Here is a 25,721-nt window from a genome sequence, read left to right as displayed (position 1 = left end):
TTTATTATATCAGATGAATATTAAAAGAGTTTATCATATCAATATTCTCTAGGATAAAGCAGCCATTCACAGCGGAGGTCCCGACGGAAGACAAATCCTGCCTGAATTGTGTAAGGAAGGGAACTCTAAAAGACTGAATAACTTAACCAGACTAATATACGTTGTGCATGGTATCTGCATCCGGACTGTATTTGTGATTCACAAAACATCTCCTTTTTGAATTCTTTCCATCAGTTATCCCACTTTGCATTGGTTTCATTATTATAACGTAAGCTTTCAGCTTCAGCAATTCTTTTTAACGAGATGGCCGCTGACATGGATGAATGACAAAAAGAGTGAGAACAGACCGGGAAAGTAACCGTTGTTTCATATAGCTGAAGTAACCGCTTGAAGTGTCACATATATAAGTGCTTCTAATAATACTGCACATATGTGTGTATATTTCTAGTGCAGGACAGAGAAGAACAGTGTTATGTTCAAGTCATGTCCCCTATGAGAAAAATAATGAAGATCAATACTAACATTCAGGAGGTCCATTTGAGAAAAGCGGGTGAAAGGCTTCAGACCGCTGATGTATGGAGAAGCCATAGGGGACCGGCATGAATAAAGAATGTATGTGTGAGGGCTGTGAGCTCATTCCATTAAAAAAAAGCAAAAGGAAAAGAAGCACAGTGGTGGGTTCAAGTGGTTCAATCACTTTACAGCAAAGCCTCTGAGGAGAAGGCATTAGAGGACAGTGTGACTTCCAACTAAGTGAAAACCTGTGTAATTAAATGCATGAATAAAAAATTAAGCAAATTTAAATTGTTAACACTTCATATAAGGAACAGAACATTGTATGGGTCAGTTAAGAGGATATAAGCTGTTGGACAAAGGATCTAATCAGTGATGGGGACGTATAAAAAAAAATAATTACAACAAAATGAGGCACTTAATAGAGCACCAATGTTTAATTGTGTCATAATTTATTCTTTATTCGCCCTTATGTCATTCTAAATGTCATTGTGTGACTTTGGTGAAATCTGTAAAACACCTAAAAAGTTTTCCATGTTTTTTCCATATAGCATTAAAAGGAACCGAAGATTTCAAGCTTCAAAATCACACAAAAGCACAATAAAAGTATCATTAAAGCAGTGTTATTTTTGTATTATTTATACCGACTGCCATTTTAGTATTTATTGATATTTTGAATTAGCTTTTATTTGTAAATTTTCAGTTTATTAGTTTAAAAAAATTATATATATATTTTTTTTTTTTCATTTGGCTTTACAATTATCTCAATTTTAGTTTTAGTAAATGTAGTACTTCAACTTATTTTATTTCAGTTAATTGCCAAAGAAACATTTCAAATTTTCCATTTAAGTTTTTTTAAGTTTACGTTGTTCATAATATTTATTTGCCAAGTTTCACAGACAAGGCTTAATCCTGGACTAAAATGCATGATTGAACTGTTTTAACTCAAAGCCACTTGCTCTGACATATATTAAAATATCTCAGTGCCATTCCAATTCTGGTTTAATCTTAGTCCTGTCTGTGAAACCAGGCCATATTTTGATTGTATTTAAGCTTTTAAACTTATATGAACGTTTTTAATAGTTTATTTTGAGTTCACAATAACAACACTGCAATAAAGTGTCTGTACGACTTGTGCGTTATATTCTACGTCTCATGCAGTCTTCCGATAGCTTTGTGTGTCAAAAAATTTAACTCAGAATTTCTCCTTTTGTGTTCGATAAAAGAAAGTCATACAGGTTCAGATTCAGAACAACATGATAGTGCTCAGATGGTGACAGAATGATGAATGAATTATTATTGTAGGTTGGACAAAAGGATATAAAGAGTAAAATGGAGAAAAGCGAGATGAAGAATTAAAGCGAGCGAGAGAGCGTAACAACAGTTTCTTTCAGAGGGCTCTCTTAGTGTAAGATTTAGAGGACACGGCACCGTATGTTCCTTCCTTGTGTGAACTGATATGTAACGGTGAGTGAAACAGAAGTGTAAAAAAGGGTGTGTGTACACAAGCACGACAGGGGACGTGGTCTCAGGGCAGCAGGCAGGATTAATTGCCCCTGGCACCCAAGGACGGGCAATTCATTCCCCACGCCAGCGTCCTGAAGGATGGGGGTGAGGTGGGAGGTGTGGACGAGGGGTTAATTAAACTCTGCAGTGTGAGACACTCTAATTAATTACTCCAGTTCCCCTTCCCTAATTTAATGTGCTGAACTCTTCCCATTTTATTACGTTCTTCCTCATAAGGGCGTCATACAGCTGATTAGCCTCATACCCTCCAACCGCTCGGGCCCGTCTGGTAGTTGGAGACTTCAGAAGAGGAATGGACAAGGCCTAGTACAGGGAAGGGTCCTATTTGTGGGAGCACAGAGAATTATTAGCCATTTGCTTGATCCACGAGCGCTCACAGAATGTTTGCATCAGACATTGTGGAACGCTAACATAAAAGTTTGTCAGAATGGCTAATGGCTTTATCTTTGATCATCCCAAATTCCCCTGCAACTTCACTCACATTTAAAAACACATCACTCTCTTTTTAAGTATATGCAGTGATGATTAATGGTTCAAAGCGAATGCCACAGGGCGAGACGTGCTACTGGGGACACATTATTTTCGGGTCAATTTTACGGTGCATTTTTACAGCCAATATTGATAGCTATACCTACTTCAGTTGGAAGCAAAAATAACATGTTGGGCCTCTAAATGAGTGTGCAGCCTCGCTGGTGAACCACTCCGTCCTTGAATATGGCGGATTGTTGACTTGAAATCAGTTTATTAAAGCAGAACAGATTTATTTACAGATAATAAAATGCACGGTGAAGGTCTGAGACACAGCATGAGGCTATGTGGCATAAAAAAAGTTAAAAAGGACAATAAATGCTTTGAGGGAGCCGTATCTGTGCCAATGTCCAAAGTCTGATGGAAATCAGCGAGTGTGAAAAGATTTCATTAAACATATGTTATTAAAGGAAAGAGCTCAATTCCTCAGACCCACTCTTCAGAGAATTACATCGCATCAGAGGATGTCTTATCTTATCAGAGCTCTGCAACATCCCAGTCAGTTAATAAGGAAGACGGATAATTAACCGAGTATCATTATCAGTTCGCCAGGGTTTGTTTTAATAGTGAGATTTGTAGCTATTTTAAGTTCCAGACATTAAAGCGGGAAGTTAAGGTGCGGATTTATGATCAAAAACAGCACTGAGCTGTGCGCTCATTGCGAATCTTCCAGTCAGTAAGACAGATTGTTTTGCTGTGGCTGGAGCATGTGTGGTGTCAGCTAAGTGCTCTAATGCGTGGCAGATGGATGCAGCGAGGAATGTCTTGGGACAAGCTTCTGCCAGTGCACACCTGGGGCACCAATCAGGCCCGCAACATTTCCAAAAGGCATTTTTTGAAGTCTTTACCAACTTTATGGGGGCGGAAGTGTTGACTGCGCACTGCTGGACTTTTGTTGTCTCGTTTTCTCCGCCTCTCTCACTCCCTCCGTGCTGAAATCTAGCCAGATCAGAGTGACCTTCAAGCACTTCAGCCCCACGGGGACTAAAAGGGAAAGAGCGAGCGAGAGAGGAGGCGATAGAGATGGAGAGATAGAGTGGAGTAGTGGGTGGAGCTATAACAAAGGCAAAAAAAAATATTGAAGGCAAGGAATGGAAAATGTCTGGAAACCAGTGGTGCATATAGCGGACTGTGACAAGAAAGATGACTTTGCCTTCTATGCCTTTCTTTCCCATCTGGCTGATTAAAACTCCAAGATGACCCCTCACGAATAGATAAGGTGCACATTGTGAAGAAAAGATTCAACCTTTGATTTCAATAAAGAGAGTGGAAACTGTCCTGTCAGAGCAGTTGTGGAAGAAATTTAACAGATAATGAGATTCAGCTCAATCTCCAGTCACACTGGTGCTCTGATCATGCAAGAGCATATACCAAACTTATTAATAAGTTTCCTCCTCGGTTTCCTCCTTTTTCTACATGAATAAAATAGACTGATGTGTATTTTTTTCCAATGGAGTCAGTGCATGTCAAATCAGAAAGCGCTGTTGTTATAGCAAACATTATGTTCACAGCTTGTTTCATTTTTAAGCTTTTCATATTTTTTCAGCCCCCCCTGAAGTATTCATTATTTCTAACAACTGTCTTATTTGGGAAGCCATGTTTAGGGTGTGATATGTCAAGAATTATGATTGTTCGGCTCACAGGAATTGGCAGACAGATACATCGAAAAACTTGTTCCATTCAGGACCAAACAGATCAGCGTCTCTTCAGGGAACAAATACTCTCTCTCATAATTGGCCCCTAAAGTTGCAAAAAAGTTCAAACATTTCTAGGCGTGGGTGGTATTTGGGACTTAATTGCACCCATGAAGACACACAGGATACTGACAAAATGTTTTTTTTTTTTTTTTCTTAAAACATAAGCATTGATTCCCTGTTAATATCTCAGGCAGGTACAATACAACATTTTTGCTCATTTTAAAGGGACTCAATTGACAATCCTAACTAGCAGGGGAGTATAGGTCTTCGAGACCAAAAAATAAATCAGCTTTTATTTATTTATTAAATCAGGTTTTACGCTGACATAAATGTAGGCTACATGATTTTTTTTCCTACATTTTTTAAATGTAGGCCAATTCATCCCTCAAAAAACGTAAGATTCAAGAAAATACTGAGTGCACCTTTAATGATCTTGCTTACAATAAAAGACTGCAGCTCATTTGCAATCTATGCAATGCATGAACACAGTCACCCGTCTTCAGTCAGGCATTTAACCAGGGGACTGTCCTTGCAATTAGTTATTATTCTAGTTAGGCAGGCTATATCTTTTTTTTTTATGAGTAGCCTATTTGTTAAATGACAAATAGCCTAACCAATCTGAAAGCACCTTCTAGTTCATCTCACACCACACAATCATTCGTCACTAACAGCAGGGACATCGGGGGTGTTGTTTTCTCCTCCAGGCTAGAACAATGTAATTATCATAGCAATGATTGCACTAGCAGCGGTAATTAGCAGCACGGACCCATCCGGATGGTGACTCGCAATAAGCACGAGGCCATTCAAATATCCCCGCCTGCTATCTGAAGTGAAATCCAAGAGGCTCAGAGAGAAGCAACTAGCGTTAGAGTTGGAGAGCGATCGGAGGGAGGGGTGCAAGTGCACGTAAGCTGCCTACAAATGACACACTGCAATCATAAACTGTCTCGCGACGCGTTCTTTCGCGCCCTTTCGTTAGTGAAGTATGAAGACGACGTCGAGGCACTCGGAAAAACGGCTTCAGTGACAGAGTCAGCAGTTAGTAACGCACTTCTGACCGACTTCTACTGCTCAGCCCGCAAAAAGCTTCATCGCAGCCGCCTGAGAGTCTTTATGGACCGGGAAGGAGCCTGCTCGAGTCGAGATAACGGAATAGACCCCATGCCGATTATATAAGGGTTTTGCGACAAAGAAAGTCAGGAGGCAGAAAGGCTTGCTTTCCTCATCACTTCGCCCGAATAAACTACACGTCGGGGCTTATATTATGGACAATGTAGCCTTAGAGCCTTACGTGGTTGACTTCTCTGGATTATTTTCCACGTTTAGTTGTGTTGAGAAGCAGTACAGTGACATTACTGGACGAACGGCGCGATTTCGGACACTGGATTCAGATAATATCGTCTCGATGCCTGCAGGTTTGCGCTGGTCATTAGATTGAGACTGCTCTGTGAAGTCTTCATGCTGTGGGGTAAATACACTCTCTACTTCATCCATTCCTGCTTACGTGAAGTTGAGCTGTCTTGCAACTTGATATTCAATTATTCATGCAGCCTTCAAGTCCAAAAAGTTCAAATATTTTAGATGTCACCGTTTCGCCGCTGAACGAGCTCACTGGTGAAATTGACACCTTGCCAATTCGGATGTGTATCCTAATGCAATGACACCTGTCGCAATATGGTGATATATTGAAGTGGCACAGGTCTGCTGATCACACGTGTACTGCAGTAGTAGCAGGCAGCAGTAGCTCGACACTTACAAGCATCAAGACAGATGATGCCATTTATTTCGCGAACACTGATGCTCTCACTGTGATGATATTCTCTGTGTGGGAATGATTCAATGGCACATTACCGACGAACATTTTCAGTCGTTTACTCGTAAATGAGGGCATGTGGCATGAGTCCAGCAGAGAGCATCTCCAAGAATGAGAGGTAGATGCGATTATGGGCACTTGCACACAGCAATTACACATTTACAATATTCATCACACTATATTTAACCTAGACCATTAATAATGACCATCACTTAAGAGTGTTAATTATGAGAAGCTTTTACATTTCTCCACACGTCATCGTACATTACTTCATTACATTACTTATTATCCTCTATAAAACATTATAGACATAGTTCAAAATTCGGTCAAATTTTTTTCACCCTATATCATTCACTTTTTTTTCACCCATAGAACACAAAATAAGATATTGTGAGAAATGTCTCTGTTTTTTTTATAAGTAGCCTAAGGCAAACAACTGTTTGCTTACTATTTAAAAAAATTATTATTATTATTATTTTTATTTTTTTGTGACATCACTTTAAAAACAACTGAGATTCAAATAATTATATTTGCAAATGATCGATAGGTTATTTTTAAGTTTACGATAACACATGAAATGATTCTGCTTTTAGACAATTCCATGATCATTTGATTACAACATAATACATATTAAATATGATCAATTGACCACTATTGCTTTAACAAAAAAATATCAAATCGCACATATTTTGTTGACGTAGCCTACTAAATAAAAGTGCAGATCAAAGCACACATTTGTACAAAGCAAAACTGCATGAAATTATACCCTGTAACCTGTGGCCTTAAGCAATTACTTATAGTTAAGGATTGGCTGTCAGTACTGAAGTCTAGTCTTTATTGATGTGCTTGAAAAAAAAAAAAACAGTATCATCCAACTGACTTGATAACCTGATGAATTATGTGCTGACAGTGGAGTCAAAAGATAAGCTCTGCACCTGCAGGCAAGCCTTCTGGGTTTCAATTCCTTTTTCATCCAAAAATAACTATCTTCTATCATTTTTCTGATTGAAAAAGAAAGATGTGTCCTGTGCTGAAGCATTTTTCTTCAGGAGCATGTGGCTTCTCCTAAATTCAACACTCAGTCTGAGATTATTGGATTCAATTGAATTCCAAAGCAGAAAATCAGTAACAGATATACAAAATAAGATCTGCAGTCAAAATCAGATATTAGTGACGCACACTCCATTTTCATTCCACAGAGCTCACAGAAGATTAATCATTATAGGTCATTTACCAACATACTCCCTTCATTTCCTGCACACTTAATGCGTTTAATTTCTACAGTTCCCAAGCTATGAATATATTTCCATTCACATTCTCATCAACATTTCTCCAACACAACATCTCCTTTTTTCTAGAGCAGGTCGCCTGTGCTTTTTGTGTTATACTCGTCACTCTTTCCTTCTTAATTTCCCTGAGCTTATTTATGAACCATTACCATCATGCCGTAACACTTTATTAGGTCTGTAAAAAGCCAAGGGAATGAATCACCATCTTGCTCTCTCTGTCCCTCTATCGCCCCATTCAATTTCCATTTCACCTCAAGATTTAACACTTTTTGCCCATGTATCCACATGTATACCTAATGGTCTTTAAAAGTTGCAAGAGTTTTGATTGGATAGTTCACCCAAAACAATTATGTCATCATTTACTCTCCCTCTTGCCATTCCAAACCATTTTTTTATGTAAACTATTATTTTATGTAGTCATAACATTTAAGAAAAATCCAATAAAACAAAATGTTGAAACCCTGTATTTCCATAACCCTGTTGACACCTTCCTCCACAGTAATGACTTTCTTATTTTAAATAATCTTAAATAATTATTTTAATCTATCTGAGGTGTTGACATTCCACACCAGACACAAATGGTTAGTAGATGGCTATAGTGCATCGGACATTCAGTTCATTCGGCTGAGAAGGCCTGCATTCGATTTCACCATAAAGCCCACAATCATTTCTCTACATTAATCAATACCACAGTTTTACACTGTCTGTTGCTGAAATATGGCTGTAGGAAACATGAATAAAATTCACATCAGTATGCAGTGTTATGACAACACCTTTCAGACAGTATTAAGATTGAGTGTCGCCATTTTGCAGGTGGCCAATGCACTTGAAAGGCCAAAGAAAACGAGCCAGAGAATCAGACTTGATCATGTCATGCTTCATACTGAAACCAAAGACCATTAAATACCGCAATATGTGACAAAACCACCATGGAAAGCAACCCACGAGGAAAAGAAACTTTGAAAGTGTGCCTTGGTTCCCTTCAATATAATTAATTAATAAGGGAACAAGAGTTGACATGAATGCTATATACTATGCAATTAACTGGGACACTTCCAAAGTTTCATGAGTTAAGAAATCAGATTTAGAAAGATACAAAAAAAAAGAGATTCTGGCATATTCTATTATATTCAAGGCATCAATTGGGAAAAATACATTAGATTGAAAGCAGAAAGATGTGCTTGTTTGTTGGTGTTTTTGAAGTAATGAAAAAAAGACCCTGACCACCATAAAGCCCTGTCTCAAACAAGCAAAAGCTTATACTCAGCACTGCCACAAACCTCATCTTACTAATCCTGTCAATGTCACCAGCTTTGTAAACTAAACAAGCCTTTGAAATGCCATGGATCGTAAAATCGTAAAAAAAGGATTGCAAACTACATTTGTCAAGAAAGACCTTCAGTACAGACATTCAGCAACTACCTTTGATAAAAAACTCTCCCATTTATACGTTGCTAAACAATGAGGAGGTATCGAGGGAGAGTGTGAATAGTCTATTGTTGACCGGCACATTGTAGAAAATCATACAATTTGCTCAGCCTATAAAAAAAAAGACTGTTCAGCCTTAAAGTATTACGAACATGTGCATCAAAGGCTTTGAAGATTTATGGCTAATTCACTCAGAAATTGCACATTTTTCTGTATATTCCGGTCTTGTAATAGCACATAATCATGCAGCTCATGTCCTTATCAGGAAATGAATGATATAACCTCTAAAACCGTCCTCATCTCTTTCCTTAATGAGCCATCAGAGTCTGACTATGTCCTTGTTTCTCCTTCTACTTCAAGCATGTTGCCCTCGCCCCAGGTGTGCGTGTCTACTCTGGTGACAGTGAGCACGATGGCCGTGGTCGACCTCTACCTGCTGGAGCAGAGCATGCTGGGACCTCGAAGCGGAGCCCGTCCTGCAGTATGGCCTTGTGTTGCCGTCGCACTCGGTGACCTGTGTTTCCTTCTGGCGCTCCGCTTTGTTTCTGCCGGTGTGGTTGCGGAGGCTCGCTCTCCCCGTCGGGGCTTCGCCAATGCTCTCTGGTTCCTTTTCCTCTCGCTGCTGCAGCTGAAGCTTTTCTTTGTGTGTCAGAATTACAGACAGGAGAGACGACCCCCGGATCCTCTCGCCCGTAAGACTCTGACTCTTTTACTTTCTGTGTGCCTGCCCTCGCTTTTCCTCATCCTGACAGGAGCCGATTATATGACTCCCCTCCGTAGGAAGCAGGAGGTGCGCAGCCGGCTTCTGTGGGTGGTGGTCGACTTGCTTGATGTGTTGGATCTGCAAGCTGGGCTGTGGGAGGTGCAGGGCAGCGTAGGGGTTCCTCTTTGGGTTGAGGGTATAGTGTTCTTTTACTGTTACGTGCTGTTGCTGTTACTGCCGTGCGTGTCGCTCACAGAGCTGGGTGCCACTGCGCTGCCTGGGCTGCAGGCGGCACGAAAGGAGGCTATCTATCCGTGGCTCAGTCTGGTGACCATTAATGTGTTCACTCTCGTGCCCAGAGGGGTGGGGATGCTGTGGTACAGGGACCCACGGGTGTCCACGGTGTTCCTGGGGAAAAACCTGCTGGCTCTTGCAGTAAAGCTGAGCTCCGCCTGGGAGAGGCACAGAAAGGGCAGCAGAGGGATGCAGGGAACAGGAGCCGCCACAGGAACTGGAAACCAGACTCGAGGTGTGGTGTCGGAACAAGCCACGGAGCAGGAGCAAGAGTGCACAACTCCAGTGCCGTCCTCCACGCGCTACCACACGCTTTCACGCACTCACGGACACAGCCACTCGCTCTCTCACGTCAGCCTGGACCCCACCGAGACCTCTCTGGGACCGGCTTACATTTCCCACGAGCTCTAGAGGTCACGGAAAAGCCCTGAATCTGCCAGCAACTGGAATTTATGGGCACATAACCATCCCTGGAGTCTCTGTGCTTTTCACAAGATTAGCAGAGATAACTTATCGTATTAGCACACTTTGTAGTTTGAACAACTGATGATTTGTAAAGCCAAACACGAGTAGCCTACTGTGGTGTGAAGCTCCCAGACAAAATGATAATGAGCCTGGAGCTGTTTTAATTAAGTGCCTTCTTTAAAGAGCTACAATTAATATTGTTACTCTTGTTTATTTTTCATCAAGGACTTGAATTAAACCATGTACTGTGAAGCATGACCACTGTTAATATTCCACTCTGTAATAAAATGTTTAATACACACCTGCCTCTACCATTCAGATGCAGCTAGACCTGTCTTGTTGGTCTGACAAAGTATCTGTAAATCACTTAAAACAGTAAAACTTTCCACACAATTACATACAGTGGAATCCAAATGTCTGAGACTACTAGTGAAAATGCTTCTATTTTGAATTTTTATACTTTAACAAAATTGCCATTACAAATTATATTATTAGCATAGCAAGTTCAGGCCAAAAGTTGACTTAAAAACATTACATTAATTTTTAATTATTTGTATCCTTCTTTTGATTTAGTGACTGCATGAACTCCAGTAGTTTGTGCAAAAGCAGCACATTACTCCAGCACAAAATGAAATGTCACCAATCTTTCAAAATCCTAAAACTTTGTTTATTTTCAGATTATTGAATCCCAGTTTCCGTGTTGTCTCAGACTTAGACCCTTCTGTGTGCAGCACCAGACATGTGTACACAGAATGGACAGCGAGAGCTCACCAATCTCCACCTTTAAATGTATCATAGTTACCACAGCATGAACTGAAGCATCTTTCCCATTGTGGTTACCAATGACAGATCTGTACATAGGAGTATGATGTTAGGGAAAGACATTCTGATGTGGTGATAGAGAATGAACCCTGGTGCGGATTATGATGATGGGGGGTTGGGCATTATTCACTCTCCATCTGCAGCCTCTGAAGCCCTCTACAATCCCCCCACCCTTGCTCTAATAAACCGTTATTACTCATATTAATTGAAATGGGACTAATTTTTCAAAGAGCTAAGAGCTTATACCGCACTTCATGATTTACACAGAATATTTACTGAACGCAAAAGGGGACAAACTTGCATGACAAATGCTAAAAATAAGCCTAGCTATAAATTAATTGCATTACTGAGAGCAGTTCAACTTGAAGCTGATTTAGCTTCAGAGGTATATCAGACATATGAACCAGACCAGAATGCCATTTCTCAGCCTTTCATCTCTCACTCTCTCTCTTCATTTCAAATGCACACCCTCCATGTTATGTTCACTGTAACAGTTCAGCTTGCCAGTAATGAAGAAAAATCAGTGAAAAGAACAGAACTAGCAGGTCAGACACATGCACATGTTCATTATTAGAGTAAAATGGTGTCATATTTCACCCCAAAATCAAAAGAAAAAAATAAGTAGTTTGCGTAATGAATTAACTTTCTTTTGCATTTTGAATTGGCATTATTTTTAGCACATTACAACATTCTCTAAATTCTGTATAGCAAAATACAATAAAACTCTACAGCTAAAAGCAATACAACCATTCTAAAATCTGTTTTTTAAACCAGTAATATTGTGTTTTATCTGGTTTAAAATATTTGAAAATGTATTATGGTGATGGAAAAGCTGAATTTTCAGTGTCATGTGATCTTTTCGAAATCATTCTAATATGCTGATTTGGTGCTCAAGAAACATTTATTTTTTATTAGCGTGGAAACCAGTTCAGCTGCTTAACATTTTTGTGGAAACTGATACTTTTTCCAGGATTCTTTGATGAATAGAAAGTTCAAAAGAATAGCATTCATTTGAAATGCAAATCGGATGGCTGGATGGACGGGAATAAAGAGTTAATAATTTGCAGGTGAAATATTCCTCTAATTGTAATGAAAATAATGTCTTAATGCAAAATATAGCATGGTGCATAAATATAAAGATTTCCTTTTAATTATGGAGTGAAATGTGATGTGGACGTGATTCACAAATTCACCAATTTCCCTCACAGGGTTGGTGTGCTTGATCTCACCATAAACACTTGAACTATTGTCTTGCACGCCCCTCTTTTATTCCGTCCCTGTTTCTCTCCTCCATCCGGCTGAGTTAATTTCTCCCTGGACTGTAATTACTCTCCTCCACAGAAGCTGTCAGTTTCCCCCCCTCTCCTCCAGAACTCCCTCTTTTATTTCTCTCGTTTGTTTAAATTTGCCCCCCGGCCGACAGGCAGCCTACCTCTATGCGCTTACCCTGTCAGGGATGGTTAGGCAGACGAGAGAAAAAACGAAGAAGGGAGAAAGCGAAAAGATTAAAGGGCCAGAGCTGTAAGCTGAAGGCCTGCTGGCTGCAATTTATTTACAGTTTAATACACATAAAAGTAGAGCCAAAGATGGCAGAGCTCAAACAGAGCTGACAAGAGCACGTGTAGACACATGCACAAACACGACTGTGCGTGTTTCACGGACATATGGTGCTGCTTTGCTTGACTGATGCTCATTACACCTTATATTTAGTTCACAACAGCTTTCTTCAGAAGGCAAGATCACTCTGGAGGCCAGGTTGACTTGCACTGGCAGAAGAAAATGTGTCTCATTTATTATCATCATGATGGGCAAGGGACTGTAATGACATCATTACAGCTGTAATTAGCTTGTTAGTTATGAATGTGCTTCACATGTGAGAGCAGAGGTAATCCTGTGTGAACTTCGGGCTAAATGACAGTCCCTATGCGGTGGAGAAAAAAACAAAAAAACCTTTAGAGAAACATCAGATCTCTGTGAAAAAGACGTGGTAAAATATATAAAATCAGATTTTCGTTCTGAACATTCAACTACTGCAGAAAACGACAGAACTTGAAATGGTCAAAGCTGTGAAAGCTGTGGGGTTTTTTTTTATCGGCCAACCCGGTAGTTGGCATTACCCTTGTTCCCTCAACAAAAACACGATGAGATTTTTCCATTGGCTTTTGGATTATTGCAGAAAATAACCTCTGTAACCAGCAACAGTCATTCATATGAATGACTGAATGAATGAATTCATATATGAATGACTGAATGAATTAATTCATATATGAATGACTGAATGAATTAATTCATAACGAATTCAAATATACATGATTTGTTCATCATGATAATCTTCACGAATGAACAAAACTTTTATGAGTAACAAAGCTTAAATACATTTTCCAGAAGTAAAAAGCTAAACAGGTTATAAATGAAGTGAACTATACCACAGTCACACGACTTCAGCATCACTATCATTAAGCTTCGACAACTTTTTCAGTAACCACCTTTTTTGCATCACAAGAGTATTTCTGATGTATTTTATGTTGTAGAACAACACGTGAATTAAACTATCTTGAGCTTGTGTTAACCACTTGCCTTATTTCAGGCATTTAATCAAAGAAAAACATGAACTTCAAGACGATGTAACCGGATGTGCTAAAAAATGCAAACTGGTTCCTGGTTTTGGTCTACAAAAATCACCCCTGGAGCACTCTATGTTCTTCAGGGTTCCCATTCTTTTTAACCAATAATTCACATGGCTTTGTCCAGTTATTCACGATTTACTGGATAAAGATTAAAGGGATAGATAGTTCTAAAAAAAAAAGGAACTTCTGTCATCATTTACTCACCCTTAAGGTGTTGCAAACCTGTGTTTAACACAGAAGAATGTTGGTAACCAAACAGTTGACAGTAGCCATTGACTGGCATACTGTGGAAATCATTGGCTACTGTCAACTGTTTGATTATTAGCATTCTTCAAAACATCATTTTCTGTGTAAACCGATAAAAAAAACTTATACAACTTGAGGGTAAGTAAATGATAAAATATATTAAAGATTGGCATAACTACAAAAAAATTATATTCATCATAAAAATGAAAATGGAGTTTCACTAATTTCACAAAAATTGTCTGTCCATATACTTCAAGCGCTTTTCAAGTACCTTTACATAAATATGGCTGTTTTCAAGGGTTTTCCAGGACTTCAATTTTAAAAAGTCAAATTCAAGTATAACCCTGAATTAGACTGTCTCGTATAGTTCAGTTTTTCCAGCCAGTGAGAACCATGGTTACTCAAAGAAAAGAAAAAAAAACTGTTTTTGAGGGGGTGAATTAAAAAATAAATATGTTTTATTTTTATTTGCTTTAGCGGATTTTAATCCGTTTTGTCTTTTTGTGAAATTTCCCCCCCTTGGAACTTTGCTTAGGTGCTCTATAGTGAGTCTCAGCCCCTGGTTGAAAATTACTGCATAAAAACAATAAAGAATAAAATAATGAAGTGAAAATGAAATCGATGCTGAAAACTCTAAAAGCTTACCTGTCCCAGAATGGGGCCCAGGGGAGGCCCAGGAGTTGCCTGTCCAGACCTTACAATCGCTCTGATGACGCTTCCAGCATCCAACTTTTTCACTGCCTTGGCCGCTTTAGATATCTTGGACATATTGTCTATGTGTCTGGCCCGCCACTCGTCTGTCCGTCCCCTTTGCCTGTTGGGAAAGGTAATTATTGAGGTCTCCTTAATTCATTAAAAATTCAACACAAAAAAATCAATACATGTCCAGAGGTTGAAAAGTGAGTCACACAAAAGCTCTATGATCCATAAAAGCTCTCCCAGGAGTGCACAGAGGCCTTATCTCGAGATGCTGTATGTGAAGACAGTCGCGAGACGAAGTGCTATGAAACCTCAGGACCTTCAAAGATAAGGGATAAAAGCACGTGTGCGTCGTGCACTCGAGGAGCTTCTGTGCTTGGCTGCCTTCAACAATTCCCTGCACTCTGCTGATCCATTACAGTTAGCTAGCGCTCTATGGGTCTACATCAGGAAGGGTCGATGGAGAAGATTGGACGGCAGCCACCAAGAACCAAAACGCACAGATTTAGTGTCTCAAGCAAAGGGCGAAAGGGTAATACCTGTTTTTTCCATTCAAGACAAAATTCAATTACATGATTCAATCAATTAGTTGAGTGGTGGAAATGGCCTGAAATGTATGCACATGGGGAAGCATGACTCATAAAAACCACGCCCTATAATCTGATATAAACCAAATGGAATAAAAGCTGCAACGTGTTCGACGCCATGCATTCGCCAGACCACAGCACAGCCAATTACAAATATGACAGTAGAATTTGACCCATTTTGTCACTGTTCAACCCAGGTGAAAACAAGATCTCTAAATTATTCACAGCGCTCTGTTGCCAGGTTAACCTCACTACATTTATATATTCATAAATGCAAGGGAGATGTGGACAGAGGTGAAATAAACACACCTAGCCAGCCACACGTTGGAACGCGCCATTGGTTTTAATGCCAAGTTAATCCTCGCATCTGTGCGCGCAAGGAGACAAGCAAAGAGAGGATTTCACAAGCACTGAAACGTCTTGGATCTCAGAATACACAGGCTATCTGAGGAGAGCAGAACCAGCAGATATAGGCTCGGCAGTCAACAGTTGTGGGAATGCATTGCGTTAAAAATTAGTTTCTGTGTTTAAAATGCCAATCACATACTGCCCTTCATTTCGCCGGTCTATTATATTTCATGCTGTTCTCCAAACATATTTTTGCTGTTTTAAAAAGCATATTGAATCAATTTAAGAGGCAGTCAGGGATGGTTGGGCTGCTGGTAAACCTCTACTTCTTGGCAGGAGGTCCAAGCATCTTAACATATTCAGAAGCAAAAGAGGACAATCAACAATCCTGAGTTGAATTGAAGCAATTTATTTGGAACATTGTGTTTGGCACCAATTTACTTATGGGAAATAACAGAGTGTCTGACTGTTTTGAAGAAACATGCATGAAATTTCTTTTCCATTTTAAAGCAACTCTGTTGACGTGATGGGGATATAAAATACATGAAAGAAAAGAAATTCAGTGAATATGGACTGCAGGCATGTTCTGTCAAACTTCACTGTGCTTTCTGTGTTTACTGCTTTGAAGCACTCATCAGCTTTCCAAATTAGATTAAATGGCTTGAGAATAATATTTGATATTTTCAGGGGGGAAAAAGAACATGTTTTGTTTGAATCATTACAATTAGGAAATAAGAAACACAGTGCCTTTGGGGTTGGTGAGATTTTAATGTTTTGAAAGAAGTCTCTTATGCTCACCGAGGCTGAATTTATTTGACCAAAACTACAGTAAAAACTGTAATATTCCATAAAATTATTATAATTTAAACAAGCTGTTTGTTTTCTATTGTGTGTATTTTAAAATGTAATTTATTCCCTTTATGACAAAGCTGAATTTTCAGCATCATTACTCCAGTCTTCAGTGTCAGATGATCCTTCAGAAATCATATGCTGAATTGGTGCTTAAGAAACATATCTTATTGTTATATCAATTTTGATAGTTTTGCTGCTTAATCTTTTAGCAGAAACTGCTTTTTTTCCCTTTCCATTTTGTTTCCTATCCTTTGCTGAATAGAAAGTAAAAAAACAGCATTTATTTGAAATAGAAAGGTTTTGTAACATTATAAATGTCTTTACTGTCACTTTTGAACAATTTAATGCACCCTTCTTGAATAAAAATATGAATTCCTTGCGAGCAAAAAACATTTAAAATAGTGTTTGATTAAAATAAACATTAATTCCCTATTTTCATTTGACTGATATCTTACAGATTTTCATGTATATATATATATATATATATATAAATTAATAATATATATATATTAAAAATATATTTATTTATTTATACACATGCTGCTATTTCTTCATCTGTGAAAATAAAGCTTTGTTTGCCTTTTATGATAAAATGATTTAAGATTTTAGGCTAATTTAATTTCCTGAAAACACTGAAACATCATTGCATATAGTAAGTTCACATTTGTTTGTTTACTACTCATTAATCTATAGCCAAAGTGCTATTTGATTTTTTCTGCATTGTTTTAACAGAGAATAATAAAGTAGGTGTACAAACAATTGGCGCCTGAAAATGAATAGTTGCAGTGTTTTACACTGAAGTATCTTGGCCGTAACAATGATAAAAAGTAATGCCAACTTCTGGGATTTTAAATTGCACTGGAAAATAGGGCAATATACCATTAGCAATAGATGAATGTGGCCCAGGTTTGTTTATTTATTTTTTGGAGCATTTTGTCCATTAGCCAAAAGACAACAACAAATCCCTAGACTCAGGAAAGAGAATTAATATCTTAAAGGGGTGGTAAAATGCCATTTTCACAAGATGTAAAATAAATCTTTGATGTCCCCAGAGTGTGTGTGTGAAGTTTTAGCACAAAATACCCCCACATATATTTTTATATAGCATGTTTAAGTTGTCACTTTTTGAGGGTTTGCAAAAACGCACCGTTTTGTGCCTGGCCCTTTAAATGCAAATGAGCTGCTGAAGAGGGCGGGGTTTCAAGAGCTCGCGTGTGTTAGCAGCTGCGATTACCTCACGCAGACACACTAAAATGTCAGAAACTGTTCTGCCTTTAATGTTAAAACGGAGTCAGACAAAGATGGAGAGACTCAAGAAGAAGTGACAACATGTAGAATGCAACAGGACGTCTCTGAATGGTTAGTTGATGAATTTATGTTGCTGATGTGGCGTTTATCTTCAATCAGGATATTCTGTCATGTAATCTATAAATCGCTCGTATTGTTGTCAGATGCACACAGAGTGACTTTCTATTGCATGTGAAAAGATGGATGCTAAAGTTTGAGCTGACTCATGTACTCTTCTCTTATACAACTACTTTTCCTCTTCTCAACATGGACTACGTGTTCCCGGGGGCGGAGGTTTATGTACATTTTAGGCTTGCTGATGTCACTAACCCCGGAGGAATGTCGTGTAGTCCCTACCAGCCGTTTGTTGTAGTCCTTTTCTTTAAAAGCAAATATCTCCCTTTGCTTTGAACTTTGAGCGTTGTAACTTTGCAGATGTTGTTTATGTTCAAACAGCAACATTTCACACTAACTAAAGTTAGAAAAGTGAAATCATACTTTACCACCCCTTTAATGCAAATTCAGAGAAAGCCATAGTACAAGAAAAACCTACCGCTGTTCAAACCTCAAACTTCAGATCAAAGGGATGAAACCCGGTTTATGGAAAATGAAACACTCAAGGGAGTCAATGGCATTAGCAGGTCTACATTATTCCTGATTTAAGATCACAAAGAGAGACAGGACTCTCTTTATGAAGTGATTTAAGAACCTCAAAATCATTCCCTCTGCAGTTTCACATTTACATATATAGATTTACAGCCCGACTTTTGAAAGCCAGCCAGTTCATTTGGATTCTAACTCTCTTGATATATCTGTTTTTGGTTCGAGACAAATTGAACTTGCAGACATGGGAAAACATGTTTGTTGAGGCAAGAATAGCCATTTAGAAAACTGCTGAACAAGCAATTGTCGTTTTCGCAAAGTAGACAAAAGCAGGAAAATAAATGAGGAGGAAAGTATATAAAACATTTATGCATAACAGAAATGACTGGTAAAGTGATTTAGTTTCTTCGACCAGCTTGCGTTTTGCACAAAAGGGGAAAATTGTCTTTGGCAAAAAGGTTACAACAGTGAATGAAAACATGTGCTCTGCACACTATAAGCAATTAAATGATTTGAGAACAAGATACAAAACTGAGATTCTGTTATTCTCTTCTCAATAACAAACAATGGTGCAACAGACGTCGCAATTCAGTGAGTGAGCACAGGCTGGTTTCAGAATTCTGCTCAATTCCTCTGATACCCTTCAGGTGCATATTGATTTTTGACAACACCGCAGAGTGCAATTTGTGATAACCTCAGCAAAGAGCTAAACTACCTCCTAATTTACAACAGCAAACTAGAAAAAAAGTGGGAACACTCAAATGACAGTGAAGTATCACCGTGCCAAATATAATGCCATTATCACACTCATCAGCACTTGATTCAATGAACAAATTTAAAAACAAAATTATCAACATGTGGGGAATATTACTGTTCAAATTAGCACTAATTCCAGAGAATTTAGTTTAGGTCAGGTTTCTGATTAGTATCACAATTTTTCCTCTTTTTACCCAGAGGTAAAGTGTTCTAAAAAACAGTTCCATTTTAGTTTTGAATGATATTCCATTCTCTTAGTGACCATCAGAATAATGCAATCAATTGTTTGGCTGTCTTTAAGAAAGGCCTCTCTTGGCATGTAAAATGAGCAACAGCAAAAAGGCTCTTTCACAAAACAGGTTGTGTCAAAATCGAGTCTTTTACAACAACCAGCTCTAAAATGTGGCACACAAACTGTTAAAATCGAACTTAAATGATCCTAAATAAACTTCAGTCACTTTTTTCCCCTAACATTTCCTTCAGAGGAATATCCAGAACGACAGTACAAGATTCTCTTTCTCTTTTCACCCTATCGTTTAGTCATTAGTGGCAGAAATAACATCTAATCTGGGGACAAGGGCTATAGTGAGCCTAGTCAAAAGCTGTTCAGTTCCTGTGTGATGGCATGCATGCTGCTATCTATGAACTAAACCTAGCAAAGACCCTTAAACTCATCATGAAAACAAAATTGACAATTCTTATTATTTGATGGAATATTGCAGTATTTATTAAATGATTTATTCATGCACATTTTACTAATGTGCCCTTGTAATCTTTAACCGACATCTTTTCTCTGATGATGCGTTTACTGGTGTGAAGGCGAGACAACCTGTCACTCATCATGACATCACAGCAATAGCAAAACAACAACAATCCAATCAATTCCTAATGGACAAAATCAAGACATGTACTACATTTTTTCGTGTTTTAAAAGCTGTTCCACCACGGCACAATAAAAAGAAGACTATGGCAACTAATTTAATGACGACTATTATGCTACCACTCTTGCAAAAAACAATCTGTCACTCTGACCTCACCTCATAAAATGTTATAAGAATCTGACTTTTTAGAATTATGTATTCTTGATTAACATTAATACAACACAGAAGTACACTATCATCAACACTAACATATAAAAAACACAGTGAAACTGAATTAAACTATACTGTGTAAAATCAACTAAATTTTGGAAACTCCCCGGGTTTTTTATTTTGTCAATTTTTTTGTTGTTGTAGAAAGACAAACATAAATAGTGATGAAAGCCAAAATATTAAATGTCACAGGTCTATATTTACAGAGTAATCCACTATTTTGTAGAGGGCGGTCAAAATTAAAAATATCTGAAGAACAAATAATGTTGAAACTAGAAATGCATATTGTGTTTTTCAATCAACAATTGCATAAAACACCATAAATATTAATTATCCAAAGTTTGCATGCCTGTAACTCTAAAACTATTCACGATATCTTAATATTCTTTTAGATTCTCATTCTTAATTAACTTTTCTTTTGAAATCTTCATTTTTAAGGCCCTTTATGGTCCAGTCCCATAGATATGGGGATCTCAAAGCAGCTCCATGTTCAAACTGTTGAATTTTCAGTGATTAAAAACCAAATGTGGTTCACTTTGCACACACAGATGATACTTAATGCATTTAAAGTGGAATGTCTGAAGAATAAATAATATTTAACAAGAAATGTATCTTGTTTCCCTCTATCAAAAGAATTGCATAAAACATAACTCTGAGAAAATCTTCTGAAAATGGTTGATTAACTTGCTCTCAAACTTTTATTTATAAGAATCTATATTTGAATCAGTTTTAGGGATATTTGGAAGATGGGATTTTTGTTCATTTTAACAGCTTCTGAAGCTACCAAGAGTTAAAATATGCAGTATCATAAGTTAACTACACGTTACCGCATTGACATCCCTATATCTACGAGAATGAACCATATAGGGCCTTAAAAATGAAGACTCCAAAAGAAAAAAGTCTCATAAGAAAAATAATTTAAAATGGCAATAACACTTCTTGAATTAAAGACATGTAAACTTCTGATTTTTTTTTTTTGGCACTCAGAGAGGTGTTGCATAATGTTTTGTTAGAGGGAAACGAGATTTCTAGTTTCAATATTTGTTTTTCAGACATTTTTCTTTAAACACATTAACTATCAGCTGTTTAAAAAGTTATATCAACCGGTACATCTACATTTGTTTCTTGACCATTGAAAATGGGTAAAATTCAACAATTTGAACATGGAGCTGCTTTGAGATCCCCATATCTATGGGACAGAACTATATAGGGCCCCTCAATTTGAATCTTGAATACTTTTAGAATAACAGGCATGCAAACTTTAGAAAAATAATATTTATGGCACTCAGACAGGTATGTTATATATGCAAATGAGCTGATAGAAAAATGCAAGATGTAAAGGCATTGCACGCATGCAAACCCCCCTGTAATTTTTTTTTTATTATTATTGGGGCAAAGAACACAAAGTTATCATGGCTGCTACAATATCAGTACACCAAATATTTCCAACATCTTGATATACAATATCTCACTTTCCTCAATGGTTTAAGTACATAATCCATTTTTTCCAAAACTTGTTACATTAGTCCAATTTGAGTCTTAATATAAAATGTAAGTCTCTCCATACTATATATTTCATTAACCCTCCTGTAATTTGCTTCCAAATCTCAGGCAAAAATGGTCATTTTGACCTCCCCTCTACAAAATAGTGGATTACTCAGTAAATCTACATCTGTGACATTTAATATGTTGGCTTACGGTACATCAATATGTTTGTCTACTCTACAGGGAAAATATGACCAAAATCAAAGTTTTGAGCCAGGGACCTCTGGTTGAGTTGATACGGAATTACCCATATGGTGTTACTGGTTAATGGAAATACTCCATTTAAATAATACATTTAAAGGGGTAGGCTAGTTCACCCAATGAAAGTTGACAGTCGCCATTGACTTCCATAGCAGGGAAAAAAAAAATGGAAGTCAGTGGGTGCCGTCAACCGTCTGGTTACCAACATTCTTCCAAATATCTTCTTTTGTGTTTAACAGAAGAAATAAACTCATAGGCCTACAGGTTTGGAACAAATTGAGGGTGACTTTTTTCATTTTTGGGTGAATTATCCCTTTAATCCCACCACCAGTAACATTTGTGAACAAAATGTAATTATGAGTCTGAAAGGAAAAAAAATAAAAAAAATAAGAGAAGACATTTTCTAAATGAAAGTGCAGAGTGACTTGATTTCATGTTAACGTTTTTTACATGACTGGGGGCTACATAGTCACATGGCCAGAGCTGTTTAAATTCCAGTTTGCCTTTTGAAGGATGCTAACTGTAAAAACTTTAAAATAAAAAGAAGAAAAAGGAAGATGAAGAAGATGTATCATCACATAATACACATTACACTTACATATTTAGTATGCAAAACAAATATAACGTTAAATATAACTTATAAGTAAAGATATCAGTGGTCACGTTAGTACAGTGGGAAAACACAGAGCCCAATTTTGAATAAGTGAAATAGTAGAGCTTAAGCATTGAGTAGTAGTTTACACCGGTTACAGTTGTTAAAAGAATGACACTTTTTAAAGAAAAGGCAATAATAGCCTACATCGTAGAATGCATATAGCACATTAATCTAACGATGGTTAATAAGCAGCTTCAGATACATATTTAAAACAAACTATGCATTTGGTTGTGATACAAAGAATAATGAAATTCACATTACCAGCAAGTGGAATAATATGTGTTCACGTACAAGCGAAAAAGACCTTCACGTTTGTATATGAACCATGCGCGCTGCCATATTGGCTTTACTGTCACTTCTGGTGGTTTGATGAAAGCAGATAGACTGCCCCTATATGGACAGGAGGGGACTACGCCTATACATATTGGTGGAATCTAGTGTTTATTATGAAAATTGTTTATATTGACCACTACATAACATATTGTAATATATTGGTAAGTAATTTAGGAAAAACTATAATTTCCTGCTTAATGGCCATTTCAAGAGGTTTTATTTGAAGGGGCGAAAATGAAAAACCGAACTGCGCTCCATTTCAACACTAGATGGCGAAGTGACACTATCAAAACATGAAGAACATTGCGTCATTTCCTCTGCGCCCCAGACAGACTGCATGATCCGTGTGCTGCTGACTGCATTTGTTGTAAGATACATATTTTTGCTACTAGTTATCCAGATAAAAAGTGATCCGAAATCAGAATAACTGGTGTGATGGCTGAAGTGATTCAGAAGAAATTACAGTCTGAGTTGGAGAAATATCAACTACTGCAAAAAGGTAACTTACATCACAACGCTAGCTATCCATGTTAGCAATCCTTTCAACTCTCTGCATGTGCATATTAACATCAATTTTCATAAAATGTTGTATATATATATATATATATATATATATATATATATATATATATATATATTACAACGCACTGAGACGTGTCTGTAACGTTATGTCACTGTCAGTTTCTCAAGTTGGACTTGATTTAACGTTAGCTATTCAGCACCTGTTTAGAGCTGTCATAGTGATAAGTGATCATCTGCTTACTCAATAAATAAATAAGCGTTTTTCATTGTGTGTGTGTGTGTGTGTGTGTGTGTGTGTGTGTTAATATGTTATATTCAAGTAGTGCACATTTTAAATGGGTTTGCTTTTGAAATTTTTGCGCACACGAAAATGTAATTTCTCATTTCTTTATTGTGAATATAGAGACTAATAACTCTATTTTCGCAGATGTCAGTAAAAGTATGTCAGCACGACAGAAACTGGAGGCCCAGTTGACTGAAAATAATATTGTTAAGGAGGTAAGAATACAATTACAATACATAAATAAATAAAGTTTGTCATGGTTTACCACATATGTCATCCCTCTGTAGGAGCTTGCCTTCTTAGATTGCCAAAATACAGTTTACAAACTAATTGGACCAGTTCTGGTCAAACAAGATCTAGATGAAGCCAAAGCAACGGTGGGCAAGAGATTGGAATACATCAATGGTGAAATGTATGTATGAATAGTGACCACTCATATTGCATTTGATTCTGTTGTATACAAGTGAGTAGTTCACATAGGCCAACCACTAACGGATCTCCTCTTCATCTCAGTCAGCGCTATGAAACTTTACTGAAGGAGATGGAGAAGAAGTCGGATCAGCATCGGGAAGTTCTGTCCAGCCTACAGCAGGAGTACCAGCGGGCTCAGGGTCAAGCTGTTGCGAAGGCCTAAATGGATTATAATTCAGTTGGGACACTAGTCTTATCCAGTGAAACTCAGAGACCGAATGTACCTACTAATAACCCATGCTTGTTCACATGTCTATTAACATAATTCTGTATTTTTTTGTTTTGTTTGATGCTATTAGGCTATCAATAAATTTTGTTTATCTATGGTCAGACTCTTTTTTTTGTTCTTTTTTTTTACACCATTGTTTTTATTACAAACAGTGAACAACTTTGAGATAATTTGCTATTCTGATTCAAAATTGTATCAGTCTGCTGTCCATTAACAGTTTTAAAAGTTGGACATTATAGGGTTCAGGTGATACAGAATAGAATAAATCATTTGTTTAGCTTACAGCACTACAAACTCGGTAATTCATACCACAAGCTTTTATGATAAAGTAAAAAGCACTACTCAAACATACATGATCTTCATAACCTTTTATACATTAAACACAAATACATGTTGTTCAACAATAGATTGAAAACAACATTACGTTTTTTAAATGTGGAATACAACAAGTGATTCATTTTAAGGAGGTAAAAACATGAAAAGTGCTAACAATACGAAGTTTCACGCATTGTTCGGAATAGTACAAACTTGAACAGGGAGGGATTAAGAAATAGTGAAAGCATAAAATAATTTATATTTTTCCCCAGCCGGATGCAGTTAAGTGTTCACACAAGAGATGAGTGTTGATGCTTTTAGGGAAAATGCCCATATCACATGTAAATAAACACAATATAAAGTCTCCTGGATGTACAGTTAACCAGGTTGAGGGACATTTTTTTAAAAGTTGAGTATAAGACCTGGGGTTTTAACTGTAAAATGATGGGGGAAAACAGTGGTGAAAAAGTAACATCACATTTATTTTTCCAGCACTGTTGTTCTTGGCTTGCCTAGTTTGCGCTTGCCAGGTGGTGTCCAACGCAAAGTCACTTTAGGTATCCTTTCCTGAGTACATGTCCGAGTCATCTTATTCACTGTATCTTAATCTCCTGACATATGCTCTTGGATTTTGTATTTTTGTACATGTTGATATTAGAGATGGTATTGGGCCAGTAGATATTGCAGATCTTCCTAAGGCAACACTAATGGAAGGCATCTACCTTGCCCATACCTACTTTCACTATTCTCCAACATTCAGACCCATACAGAAGCACAGCTTTAACATTGATGTTGTAAAACTTAAAGGATTAGTTCACTTTTAAAATGAAAATTCTGTCATCATATACTCACCCTTAAGTTGTTTCAAACCAGTATGAATTTCTTTCCTCTGCTGAACACAAAGGAAGATATTTAGAAGAATATCAGCTAACCAGACAGTTTTTGGTTCCCATTGACTTCCATAGTATATTTTTTTCCTACTATGGAAGTCA

The 25,721-nt window shown here is 37.5% G+C and overlaps 3 protein-coding genes across 5 annotated transcripts in view; 2 read left to right on the top strand and 1 right to left on the bottom strand.

Annotated features, from left to right (window-relative positions):
* Nucleotides 1–22,966, bottom strand: part of mrpl11 (mitochondrial ribosomal protein L11) — a 33,578-nt gene extending 10,612 nt beyond the window's left edge. Inside the window, exons 1-2 of the mRNA XM_079631710.1 lie at nucleotides 22,838–22,966; nucleotides 14,598–14,766 (exon numbers count right to left, since the gene is read on the bottom strand). Of these exons, the coding sequence (XP_079487836.1) occupies nucleotides 14,598–14,720 (123 nt within the window). The 5' untranslated portion in view covers nucleotides 14,721–14,766; nucleotides 22,838–22,966. The remainder of the gene's footprint in view (nucleotides 1–14,597; nucleotides 14,767–22,837) is intronic.
* tmem265 (transmembrane protein 265) lies at nucleotides 5,054–10,648 on the top strand. Of its 3 annotated transcripts, none has more exons than XM_079631708.1 (2): nucleotides 5,054–5,171; nucleotides 9,156–10,555. In XM_079631708.1, the coding sequence occupies exon 2, from the start codon at nucleotides 9,157–9,159 to the stop codon at nucleotides 10,201–10,203; it is 1,047 nt and encodes a 348-aa protein (XP_079487834.1). In that variant the 5' UTR covers nucleotides 5,054–5,171; nucleotide 9,156; the 3' UTR covers nucleotides 10,204–10,555. The 3 variants fall into 3 exon arrangements, with proteins under 3 accessions (XP_079487834.1, XP_079487835.1, XP_079487833.1); XM_079631709.1 differs by having other exon boundaries at nucleotides 5,081–5,733; nucleotides 9,156–10,648; XM_079631707.1 differs by lacking the exon at nucleotides 5,054–5,171 and adding an exon at nucleotides 6,149–6,196 and having other exon boundaries at nucleotides 9,156–10,334.
* A 228-nt stretch (nucleotides 22,967–23,194) lies between the features above and the next one.
* Nucleotides 23,195–24,511, top strand: pfdn6 (prefoldin subunit 6). Its single transcript, XM_079630892.1, has 4 exons — nucleotides 23,195–23,408; nucleotides 23,859–23,929; nucleotides 24,002–24,126; nucleotides 24,228–24,511. Exons 1-4 carry the CDS (start codon nucleotides 23,345–23,347, stop codon nucleotides 24,346–24,348), a joined length of 381 nt encoding a protein of 126 aa, XP_079487018.1. The 5' UTR covers nucleotides 23,195–23,344; the 3' UTR covers nucleotides 24,349–24,511.
* The last annotated feature ends 1,210 nt before the right edge of the window (nucleotides 24,512–25,721 follow it).

Source organism: Phoxinus phoxinus (genome assembly GCF_949152265.1).
Source record: "Phoxinus phoxinus genome assembly, chromosome: 12".
Lineage (NCBI taxonomy): Eukaryota > Metazoa > Chordata > Actinopteri > Cypriniformes > Leuciscidae > Phoxinus > Phoxinus phoxinus.
This window is presented reverse-complemented; position numbering and strand designations above follow the sequence as displayed.

Coding starts and splice junctions, on each gene's coding strand:
- tmem265 (XM_079631707.1), top strand. CDS start 6,162: ATGAGTCCAGCAGAGAGCATCTCCAAGAATGAGAG. Junction 6,197..9,155: donor AGCATCTCCAAGAATGAGAG/GTAGATGCGATT, acceptor TTCTACTTCAAG/CATGTTGCCCTCGCCCCAGG.
- pfdn6 (XM_079630892.1), top strand. CDS start 23,345: ATGGCTGAAGTGATTCAGAAGAAATTACAGTCTGAGTTGGAGAAATAT. Junction 23,930..24,001: donor AAAATAATATTGTTAAGGAG/GTAAGAATACAA, acceptor ATCCCTCTGTAG/GAGCTTGCCTTCTTAGATTG. Junction 24,127..24,227: donor GAATACATCAATGGTGAAAT/GTATGTATGAAT, acceptor TCTTCATCTCAG/TCAGCGCTATGAAACTTTAC.